The sequence below is a fragment of the Homalodisca vitripennis genome, chromosome 1 (assembly GCF_021130785.1).
Source record: "Homalodisca vitripennis isolate AUS2020 chromosome 1, UT_GWSS_2.1, whole genome shotgun sequence".
Lineage (NCBI taxonomy): Eukaryota > Metazoa > Arthropoda > Insecta > Hemiptera > Cicadellidae > Homalodisca > Homalodisca vitripennis.
This window is the reverse complement of record NC_060207.1, coordinates 90,701,705-90,714,866: the sequence shown is the minus strand read 5'-3', so window position 1 is coordinate 90,714,866 and position 13,162 is coordinate 90,701,705. Positions and strand designations below refer to the sequence as shown.

The 13,162-nt window shown below is 32.7% G+C and overlaps 1 protein-coding gene across 1 annotated transcript in view; it reads left to right on the top strand.

The window, feature by feature from the left end:
- LOC124369802 (cyclic nucleotide-gated cation channel subunit A-like) overlaps positions 1 to 3,140 on the top strand; it is a 35,382-nt gene extending 32,242 nt beyond the window's left edge. The window contains exon 12 of the mRNA XM_046827950.1: positions 2,632 to 3,140. Coding sequence (XP_046683906.1) covers positions 2,632 to 2,770 — 139 coding nt within the window. The 3' untranslated portion in view covers positions 2,771 to 3,140. The remainder of the gene's footprint in view (positions 1 to 2,631) is intronic.
- Positions 3,141 to 13,162: the final 10,022 nt, after the last annotated feature.

Genomic DNA, 13,162 nt, shown 5'->3' with positions numbered 1-13,162 from the left:
AATTTAAGAAACAATCGAATAAACTTGCATTTTGTCACTTTAACTACGAGAGGCTTACAACAGACAATATCTTACTAGCAGGTATCCGAAGCATCACACGCAACTTCTTACTGTTAAACGGGGACATCGTGGACATATTCCTTTTAAATGACATTCTAAACACTTCTGAATTAGGTGGTAATCATTGAAAAATAGAAAAATATTCCAGCTTCTGATTCATTTAAGTTTAATGTGATTTGGAGCCCTCAAGTCGAAGAGTGAAACAGGTTTTTAAGTACCGTGAAATAACTCAAATTTCTTTCCATTTCATGATAAACTATTTCAGTAACAACTATACACCTGTCTTTGATATTTGCATTAAGTACTGCATACCCAATATTTTTTTAAATTTAAAGTTAAAACTTGCTTTTTACTAAAACTTCTTATTATCTGGATAACCTTTAGGCTCATTAAGGAATACAGAGTTAAAATAGGAAGTGTTGTTACTTTTACGCTTACTATATGCTTTCAATACTATAAACATAAAGAAATTTAAAACGGTACTAACATTAATTAGACATATAATATAATAAAGTAACAGTTCATTATAAAAACACAGTTACTATCTGCTGATGAACCCAAAAATAAAGTTTTAAAGACCAGTTGTCGTACCCCGGAAGGATTTACGAAATAGAAGTAGGTCTATATGTTAACCAGAGACCTCAAGAATTTCTATGTAAAATTTATAATCGGCTCGTAGTTTTTACGCGATCAAGTAAAACACACACACGAATATACAGACATACATTAGACATTTATATAATAGTATTAATAAGTTGTTTTAAATGGTAACAAATGTAGTAACTTTTGAGTGATAAAGAGATGAAATTTGGCGATAGGACTTGATTCCAACAGCCTAAAGATTCAGACAAGACTTGTCCCTGTGACTTAAGTTCACGTACAATATTGTAAAAATCCCTTAGGCTGATGTAATTATAAGAATTTATCTTCATCGTAGCCTAGGGGTAAGACCGAGAGTTAGGGTTCGATTCCTACAGAAGTACATAAAATGTGCATTCGGGTTTGGGCCGTTTTCCTTTAATAACTTGTAATAGATGAAAATAGCATTGCAGTAGAAAGAACCACTTATGAAAATAATGATAAACGGGCTGAAGTTTTTAATACCCTGTATACTATTTCCGATTTAAAAAATAGTTTTAATGTTTTTTTTATCTTGTGAATCCTTATGTTTTGCTTAATACCTATCTAATATTTAAGAGCTTAGAGTGTTGAGATGCCTTATTGTGTTTAACATTGAGAAAATGCTCTTTTAAATAAGTGTCCCTTTCAATGCTCTGAACTGTAAAAATGACATCACATTCGTTCTACATCCATCACTTGGTAATTCGACCCGATTTTTAACTAGTATAAGCAATACAGAGTTATTATAAAGTTTCCTTATTTTAACGCACAATTTATAATACAACTATATTTAATTTAGCTGTACACGTGTTGTTTGATCAATACACATCATAATATATTTTGACTTAAAATCTTCATATGACTTAAATATTTCTGACACCGAAAGGGAACATTGAAGAAGAGAATTATTACTGATAGTGAGAGCAGCAACAGGAGAGAGGTTGTCATCTACAGGATACGACGTCAACAGGAGTAGAATGGACTGTTGATGGATGAAAACTCATCTGTAGACAAAACTATTACAGACACTGTCAACCTAATTAATCTTCCTTCCTTGTAGACACCACGTTTCGTTCTGGATGGCGAAAGAAATGTTATGTTCAACCATCTGCTTATGTTTTGTATACAGATGATTCCTTCCAACATTTATATTATATTTTTTCACTTCAGTGAGCGACAAATTTAGAACCAAAACTATGTATTTGTTTAAGAGGAAATAATTTATTTGATGAAACGAAAGAAACTTTTTCCTGCTATGGAGTTTATGCTAGTTTAGAATCCTTGTAAAAATATTTTTCTCTCAGCTTACACAGCTTATTCACCTTCTATATTATTTCCATTAAAACCGGTCTTTGCTTGCGTACATTTTCAATTTGTTGTAATGTTATTACCCGTTTACGTTGTGCAGAGCGACTTTAAACGCCATTAAGTTTTATCCTATAAAAATAACGAAATCCTTAACCCGTTCCCTTTGTGTTATTGCTGCAAAGCTTTATGACCCATTTACTTTAAAATTATAATTTCTAAAAAAACCAACTGCTTTTACGAAATGTTGTTCATGTTTCATAATTACACGTCAATGTGAAAATTTTTATATCTTTTGTTGATTAGTCAGTAATAATTCTTCGTATACTACAAAACAGATAGATGCGCAGTTAAAAAAGTTAATGGTTAAAGCGTTCAACGTTGCTCCCAATTAAGATAACCCTCAGGACAGACTGTAAGGGCGGATTAGCGCTGTCTTTTATTGATTACGAATCGGTATAGATTGTTAAAATTGGAGTTAGTTATCTGCGCACTGACTATTTAAAACTTTTATCTATTAGCATTGTATTGGAAATATTAGGCTATAATTTATAATACCTTAAGATTAAAGTACATTACAGTCATAAAAAATAGTTGTTTTATAACTTTTGCGGTTCATTTCGTCACAAGTGTGTCCTGTTCCAGGAAGAGACAGCAGTCTCCAGATTTCCTGTTGGACGTGACCGCTAGCCAGGAGTCGCCCGATCGCTTCGCTCGGCGCTCCTTCCAGGGGGTCCCTCAAGGCTCTTGGTCGCGCCGCAGACGCAAGCCTATGTCCCTCTAACCCCCCACCCAGCCACCACCACTAAACACCCTCACTACCACCATCCCTCTCTCGTTCGGCGCGTCGATGAGGACCAAGTAGTGATCTGAATGTTGGAAAAAACACTTTTCAAGTTAAATTTGTTATATCTTGTACACATTAAGTATTGTAATCGAATACTATATAGTGTTAGTGTATTTTGTACAGTTATTGCGAAGATAAAATTTAATACATCTTTATACACTATTATTGAACTAGGTGATTTATTTTTCTACAGTGTATAGGTTTGTTACACTTCTATTATTTTACGGTTGATTTGGGGCTTAAGCTGGCATGTGATAAGGTGAGATTGTTAAAAGAAAATGTTTAAGAATAAAAATTATAAGTTTTATCTGAGTCGTTTTATTTTCTTGTTCAGTCTTGTATTTTATACTCCTCTATATAAGAAAATGTGTAGATGCTCTGTTATAACCGTGTTCAGGAAGTCGTTTAATGACTACTATGTATATCAGGATTCTTCCGGTCATTTGCCATCGTTCAGTGATACAATAGAATCAGTGTTACTGAACAATGTCAAATGTCCGGGGAAATCCGTTTTCATTTAAATTCTTCTATTGTAAAAAATCCCTAACAAAGAAGTACCATGTATACTTTCCGGCTAACTTCACATCAAAAATTTATAATAAATTCAAATTTTGAAATATTTTAACCTTGCTCTGTAAAACCACCTTGAGTTATCAAATGGTAGATAAAATTGGTAGGACTGTGCTTCCACAGTTGAGTAAAACCGAGCTGCATCGTGATTGGCTGAAGCTAAACCAATAATTGATTAACCTGACAAATCATCAATTAATATGACTTCTTTATCTCTCGTTGCCAGTTTTTCGATAACCTGATGATATCTTCCTTGTTCGAGTTCTTTTCCTTCTCGATAACTTTTAAATCACTCTAATTATCCCTGCTTGTATTGTAATAAAACCATGGGTACGGAATATTATTTTCAGTTTGAAAACATCGTTATTTTAATCATTAAAGATAATAACTATTAAAATAGATAATATAATGCCATAAAGACGGGCCGTGCTTGTCTTATGTATTGCAGTACGACAGTATCAATAATTTCTTTATTAAGAAATCTTAATATGAAGATTAGGAATAAAAATCATTTGGGGATAGTGAAATAATAATACGTAAAGATGATTCCAAATATTTGTTACAATTTGATCGTTTTTATTGATTTTACAATAAGTTCCAGTGCTACATATCTATATAAAGAACAGAAAATATCGATTTACTGTGGTTAGAGTGTTCAATTCTATAAATAAAGTCGCTTGCTTTAGCTGAAATAACTGATGACTTTACCAAAGCTTCGTGAGAATCAAGAATAATGAAGTAGGGTTAGACTTCATCCGAGAGTCAGATTTATTAAAGACACACTCTCAGTGTTATAAATCTCTGCTTTCATCTCTATTCCTTCACGTAGGTATATTCATCAACCACAGTGTTGTTAATTACTCCTCCATTGAAATATCAGATCCATCATCTGACTACTCACAGAAAAATTCTGCAGCTATAAGGACGCATCATCTCTTTGCAGTTCCATAAAACAACTACATGCTAAATGCGAGAACTATTAATTTTGTACTAGTTATGATATTGCATTCTTATTGTTTTGTGTCTATTAATGACATAATTGCTAAAAACAACTACAAATATATTTGTATTTTGATTTCACACAGACTAAAAAGGAGCTGTTTACGTTCTCAACACTGTTTTGCAGAACGATCTCATGAATAAATTATAGACTTATACAGCAATATTCTAAGAATTAAAAGCTAATATTTCATACTAATTAAAATATATTAGATGTCTACACCATTATAGAAGCAATATTAATATTAAACATTATATTAGGAACACATATTAAGTTGAAGAGGAATCAGTCTAAATCTAATGTAGTAAATTTCTGCCTTAGTCAGCAAGAGTATACCATGTAGATTGGTGTATTTGTACAATAAGTCCTTTAAGAAGAGACTAATTCCACAAGATTTCCCGGAATGATCGTAGATATGTGGGTTAACTGTTGCGAGCATGTTGATTTGGTTGTGCACCTGAGGCATCTAAGGAAAATTTACCAATGTTTTCTTCCCCAGGAGTTAAAAGTAAACTACTATGACCTAATCTATTACATTTTGCGTATGGAGTGAGACTTTGGGATGTTGTGCTCCGGAAAATAGAGCAAGTCTTCAGATTTCAAAAAATGCAGTAGAAATAACGGCAAAATTATAATTATAATGAGTCATGAAGGGAATTTTTCAGGGGGTTAGGATTTTCTTGCCTCTATATTCTTCAAGTTATCGCAAACTTGATTCGTGGCGGTGACGTTCATTAATATAAAACCAGAGGCAGAGACTACTCACCAGCATAGATTAACGTTATCTCAACACCTGTCACAAAAGATTTGTGTGAAACTAATCAATTAAATCTCTGAAGATGTAAAGTTTTTAACAACATTTTAAGAAATTGTTACATTTAAAAGTCATTGCCATATTGAAAACATGCGTAATGATGAGGAGGACTTGCAACTAGATAAACTCAAAGTGGTAAACTTAAATTGCAAGCTGAGCCATTTTTTGAGATCGTCTAATTTTTTGAGAATTTCTTCCCTCTTAAAATCATTATATACTCAAATTTTAAATTTCAACAATTTTTATAAATATAAATTGGTTGGAAAATATAAACTTGTATGTTTATGTAGAATCGTACATAGAGGGTACGGTAATCTTAAACCTCATGTCATTATAAATACGAAATGTTTTAAAAGTATATATAACAAAGTTTTACACAATGTGTTGATATTTAAACACCATGGAACATATAGAATAAAACGATGACTTGAACATAAAAAATTAAAATAAGATAAATGTATTACCTTTATGCTTATTTTATCTTTGAGCGGCTAGGAATATTAACTTATAAGTATGTTAAAAGTATATATGAAGAGGCCTTCACTTAAAAAAACCACTATTGAGGGAGCATTATATTGTATTGTCTTCCAAAACTAGTTCAAAAGTGTCAACATTAGTGTCCTGAGGTCATAGGTTATTAATTATTGCGTAGGAGCACTCTCTGAACCCCTAACATATTTTATTTATCCCTCCCAATTGCTTAATCTTAGTTTCGTATGTTTGTCCCAACTTTTTTGTATGTAAACTTCCAGAGTTAGAAAGAGAAAGGTATTATTTTATAAAAATCGATAGCAGTCTCTGTACAATATATTCCAAATACAATAGATATCAGAAACTGGTTTGCTTTATCGATTAAATATCCTTGAAGCAGCTCCAACCAAAGGCAGGCTTTTGGCTTGTGTGCTGCAATAATAAAATCCAATTATAGCAAAAACTGCTCCTGTGAACCATTGACTAACTAATACTACAACATATATCAAATAAGAAACTTCACATGACATCCTGTCCAATTTAGGAGCTAAAATGTTTGAAAATTTAGATATCTTCACTCTATTTAACAATGAACAAATTGAAAAACCCTGAAAGCCGTCAAGATCGTAACTATTTTTTTATCCATAAACCCAACTCACCACCTGGAATTAATATAGAGAATAAATCGAATCTTTCCTCCAGGCTTTGACAGACTTATGCTTGTTGTTGGCCTCCTCCCTTCACGTTAATCTTTTTATGAACCAGCAATATACGTCTCACCTCTTTTGGCATGATACGAGAGATGGCCAAAATAAAGATTTTTCAATCAAATTGGTTCACAGGCGAAATTGTCGGTGCGTAACTTAACTATAACACCAGTACACTGTCAATCACATAACGCCTATTTGTAAACAGGTAAGCATAAATCATTTATGATTGAATACTGTATATCTATATCATTTTTGTATTTCCTCCTTTTACTTTATTTGGTATTATCTAGTTAAACTCAGTTAAAATTATGTTTTTTTTTTAATATTTTTCTGTACTAGCTCATACTCCAAACTGTACAACTTGGTCGTACAAACATATATGTGAAGTGATCGATAAAACAGTCATTTCGTGGTTATACGAATAAAACCCGAAACATACTAAAAATATTTTAATTTAATGTGCCTTTATTATAAATCTAGTTTTGTTTAAAATTCTGGTGATGAATAAACTTTTATATGCGAGGATCATTCTATAAGTAACGACACAAATTACTACTGCTTAAAAACGGCTAAATAGATCCATATGAAACTTTCATGACATAGAGCTGTTCGACCTCATTTTATAAACATAACCTCAAATTTACTCAGTTAACAATGGTGAGTCCGCACGAGAATTGCACCGTGGAAAAGCAACGTGTCGTGATCAGATATTTTTACGAACGGTGAAAAAGATTTTAAAATCCACAACAGAATGTAAAGAGTGTATGGAGACAATTGTTTAAAATTATTGAACGTTTAAAAATGAGTAGAACTGTTTCAAAGTGGTCGTACAAAAGTGTCTGATGAGCAAAGCAGTGGACGACCGGTCGAAGTTGAGACTTCCTCTCTTGAATTTAGGATTGACGCTAATTCTGGATATTAGGGGTGTCACTGATGAACTGATAAGAGTACAAATAAAGTGAGTGTTGGAACTGTCCATGAAATCATTAATAACAAGCTGCAGTACAAGAACACCTGTGCGACATGGGTGCCCAGACAAATCACGGACGCTCACAATGAAACCCGGCTTGAAATCAGTCAACAGTTGAAAAATCGATAATCGACTGAAGAAGATTAATTTAAAGAATTGTAACGTGTAATGAGACATTGATCCACCACTATGAGTCAGAGTCAAAACATCAGAGCCTGGAGTGGAAGCATACGACTTCTCCCACTCTCAAATAATTCAGGGGCCTGCCATCCGCCGTTAAGGTCTGATTACAGTATTCTGGAATTTTAAGGGGCTAATTGATTGTGATTTTCTTAAAGGCCAAAGAAAAATCAACAGCCAGTACTACAAACAATATAAGATCTGCCATTCGAACGAAATGCCACGAGTTTCTTGACTGAAGGCGTGATTTTGCTTAATGGCAACGCTCGTCCATACACGTCACAGTTGATAAAAGAAAAACTTCAGGGCAAGTGTATTTATAAATTAGAAGAAAAATGATACAAGTATATAAGTTTTGCTGGGACTTTGTTGAAAGTAACCAAGGTTTTAAACTAATTGAATAAACCGTTTGTAAGCAGCAGTAACTTGTCTCGTTACTTATTGAATGATCCTCCTATATTGAGAAATATCAATAAATAAAACATTTTGGACCGTTTTATCGACCAAAGGCGAGAACTTGGAAACATTTGAAAATTTTAGACTTTTTGGACAGCCAAAAATTAATTGTATGATTGATAATTTTTGCAAATGGAAAGTTTAATTTCAGTTTTTTATACGTTACATTAAGGTATTCAGAACTTTTTTCATACGACAATCCAAAATATTTTATCCAGCAAACCGCTAATTATAAGATTCTGGGTATTCATATAACTATATTTACAACCAATAATACACATATAAGTTAATACTATATCTTGGATTCAAACCATTATTCTTTACCGCAATTCGGTTTAATAATCAGGGTAGGAATTATGCATTCTTAAAACTCTTTTTCTGGACATATCACCCCAAATTTAGTCACACTAATCAGTAATGTTCCCCTAACAGAACAACGTGTTTCAAAGAGGATGTCATCGGGAAATCACTGCTTTAAATCAGACAGAAAATCGATGTCGTAATAAGGTTTTCAATTCACCTTTTGAATTGTATAATACGGTCTTATTTGGGGTTCCATTGAGCTGGACAGGTTGAAAACGTGTGTCAGAAGCGATCACAATGACAATGATGATCGGTGGGCAGCTTGTTAGGGTATTGCAATGACACGTGTCATCATGTGTCATCGTCACCACCGTAATGATCCTTGTCACACCTTGTCATCCGTGATAGATTGATACCAATGCTACCAATTGTCAAGGTAATATCTTGCTGGTATCCTAATGCAATGCGATGCGAGTTGATACGGGACATTACAGAAACTAACACATGGGGGCTTCTTCTTAAAGATAACATTGTACACAACTCCATTGAACCCCTAATAAAAAGTATTTCAACAAGGGCAGGTTTTTATAAATGAACTATAGGTTTTTTGTGACATTTCCTAGTCACTATTACTACTACCAGTACACTATTACCATAGTTTTGCAATACTGCACATAAATCGTTTAAAACTGGGATTGTTGTGGTTATCTCTTTTTCATAATCAAGATTCCGTGCATAATTTAATTTTCCGAAATACTTTATTGACCTCTTATAAACATTCAATACACCTATATACAATATTAACAACTATTTACAATTCAATTCATTAATAAACATATTATTTGACGGGTTTAACGATTTGTAGTTTATATTCATATGGTGTACGACATAAAAAAAGTTGTTAATATTAAGTTAAAATGTTTAAAAATTCATTAGGTTAATAATTGAATAGTCTGTAAATTCTCAACCAGTAAAGGCCCCGAATCACGGATTGTCGAATTGTGTATGGCTGGTTACCCAGGCACGCAACACTTGTTATCCAGTAGTGATACACAGATTATCTAGATGTGATCATGAGCTTATAGGGTGTGAATCACGGATTGTCTAGACTGGCCAAGTTGTAGGCCATTGGTTATAGCCAGTAGCGGATCATGAGTTATCCAATTGTTGTTTACAGATTTTCCAGATACGTGTCAATAGGTATTTACACATGAATGTGTAACTTTTGTGACTCATTTGTGACTTTATGAACGTAATGCTATGAACGTATGATCGTATGGCTGTATCAGAATTATTGAGACGTCTTATCCACAAAGATGACAAATAAAGTTATGTTTTTTTTTACAAGACATGTCTTTTTAACAAAAAGGAAGTTATGTTTGGCTTATTTAAAACCTTAATAGTTTTCAGGTAGCAGACGAGTCATCAGTAAGAGTCACTCAATGTTAGTGTGATCGCTTAATAACTAGATATTTATATTTCCCTTATAAGTTAACCAAGATGGCTCCACGAGCGTAGGTATACCTCAGGACACGATTATTTAGTGAACACAAGCAGTAAGATCAACCGAAACTCTGATCGGTAGTAGACCATATAAAGATGTTTAAAACACTCTGGGAGATGTGTAACAGCGATAATTCCTTCTACTACAGGTATAGTATCCAAACAGATCCAACACTATCTGGTATTGAAACCCGTAATTGTAATGATCAAACGATTTATTCGTGTATGTCTTCAATAATTACGCTTATGAGCTTGAAATTCACCCAACTATTCAGAGATGAACCTTTCTAGGGTGGCCTGAGGTGAGGATAAGAGCCCGGTAAGAGTCGGTTTTACTGAATTCCATCTTGAATTTAGCCCAATGAGACAATTCTTAAAACGTTTTTAGAATCATAATTTTAGTCATTGAATTATTAGTTATTAGGAGTTTCTCGTTATTAAAATATGATCATAACGCAACGAAACACATATATAATATGTTTATTGTTTATTTACAAAACATATCAAACTTTTACAGATATGATAAATCACTTATTTAAATATTTCATTTGATATGAATGCTAAGATGTATTCTAATTCGATAGGGTTATTTGAAAACAAAAGCACAAGTACCACAAAACCACATTGGGTTTAAGTAATCTGTAACATTAAACATTATTAAATATACACATTTCTTGGATTTATAAACAATGTTTGTATTTATAAACAAGCATTGAATGCCAAAATACATATAAACAGGTCCTCCTTGTTGTGTATATCATGGCTTCAATCATATTTCAATCAAAATTAACATGTAATGTTTTACAAAGTCCTAAATCGAGATTTGGCATGGATCAGCATTTGTCACTTACTTAAACATATAATGGCATAACCAAATAAAACTAATTGCAAACTTATTATACAATCATTGGTTATACGGTAACGAAATAGTTTTCTACAAACCAATATTGAAGAATAAAAATTCCGAAACATTAATTTCAACAAAACTATATGGGTTTTCACTTATTACATCCACACCACGGCGTTACCTAAAATCAAGATTTTCGTATTATATCTGACTGCGTACAAGCCTTTTTTTCTTAATTAAGGCTTTCCATCAATAATACAAATTTCGACTTTAAACAATTATCTTTTTCTATGTACCGTCTCATTACCTTCTAATATACAGCGTATGGAGAAGAAAGAAACAACAGTAAATAAAGAGATTGCAAACGACGTAATAGAGATTGGTGAAAACAAAATCAATCGCATGTCGATCATATAAAAATATAAATATTTCTGAGAAAATTCTGAGTGTCACTTATTTAGCTACAAAAATCAGTTAAAGCTTTTCAAATAAATATGTGAGCATCACCACGCACTCCACTTTAACGTACGACTATGTAGCAACCAACCCCAATGATGTGTATCTTGCAATGTTTGTTCCAGTCGTTCCAAACACATTACCCGACTCTAACGTTGTCCCATTACTGAAACCGTATTTATTTTCTGAAATAAACATTTTGTTTGTATTGACTTACATGTTCATTCTACAGTGGCAGCAATTACTCAATTTCCGTCAAATATTTGTCCAACCAATTAAGGCAGAATAGTTGTGTAAATGTCACAACCAAATATACTACGATGTACAAAATAATTTTACATATGATATAATTTATATATCATTTCAATCAAATTGAATGACAAAAAATACATACTCTGACAGGACAATCAGCTTTTGGCGTAATAGAAAATAAATAAATATGTATGTACACACACACACACACACACACACACACACACACACACACACACACACACACACACACACACACACACACACACACACACACAAACACACACATGCAGGGTGTAAACAAAGTCCCTCACGAGCTCGATAATTCTAAAACGATTACAGGTAAAGCAATAAAACTTGGCACATCATTATTGCAACTATAAATCTACTTTTTTTAGTAACTACTACATTTTTGTCTGTGGGATGGACCTCAAGAAGCCAGAAGGAAATCTTAAATGGGAGTATAGGTCGAATAGTACATCAAATTAAAGTTGTTTATTAGTAGAATACAATCCCGCAAATCTTACATCAAAGTGTTCACTTTTTAAAACATTATGCTGGTATAAAGTTTGAACTAAACCTAATAACTAGAGTAAGCAACTCCAAATGATAATAACAATAGATGAGTAACAGAAAATTAATAACAGTAGGCAATACAATTAATAGTGACGTTAATAGAGGTCATTCCTAAACTCAATTCAGATGACAACTAATAAAGCTCTATAAAAACATTAAAAAATAACAAATATTAATGCATAAAAATCAGTATAAAAATACTACAAATAGACCCTGTAAGAAAGTGGTGTTTAAACAATAACAAACAAACCTAAATAAATAAATAATAACTACTGAACTATATAATACTGAACTGAGTAAACAAATAAATACCTTAGAAACAACCTGTGTAGTGGTACAATACAGTGGGAACAAACAATATAATAGAATAAGAAATAACTCCAACCACACAGAATGAACCACATTAGCAATCAGTGACGTGATACGAAAAAAATATTCTACCATATCTTACACACACACACACACACACACACACACACACACACACACACACACACACACACACACATGCAGGGTGTAAACAAAGTCCCTCACGAGCTTGATAATTCTAAAACGATTACAGGTAAAGCAATAAAACTTGGCACATCATTATTGCAACTATAAATCTACTTTTTTTAGTAACTACTACATTTTTGTCTGTGGGATGGACCTCAAGAAGCCAGAAGGAAATCTTAAATGGGAGTATAGGTCGAATAGTACATCAAATTAAAGTTGTTTATTAGTAGAATACAATCCCGTAAATCTGACATCAAAGTGTTCACTTTTTAAAACATTATGCTGGTATAAAGTTTGAAACATTTACAATGTAAGTCCTGTTCTAGGTGGTTACATATTCTTGTCTTGGCTCAAATATTGAAAGTTAAACTAAGTAAATTAATACTGGACTTATGAAATAGTTTTTAAGGTAGTTAGTGGAGTTTTTCACATTAAGTGCAGGATGGTTTACAGAGAATTCAGCAAAACATTTAACGTAAGCATAGCTCAAGATGTACATTGTTTTAAAGTGTAATGTAAGATGTACATCAAGTGATGTCCAAAGCCCAACCTAAAAATAAGAATTTTCTATTATAATAACTGATACCAGGTTTTTCTCTTTAGTATTCATCTCTGATAAAACTCCTTTATAAGGATATACATCTTGAGCTTACGCTAAAAACTCCTTGTACACCATTCTCCATTGGATGTCTACTGCCTTAAAAACCATTTCTTTAGTCCAGTATT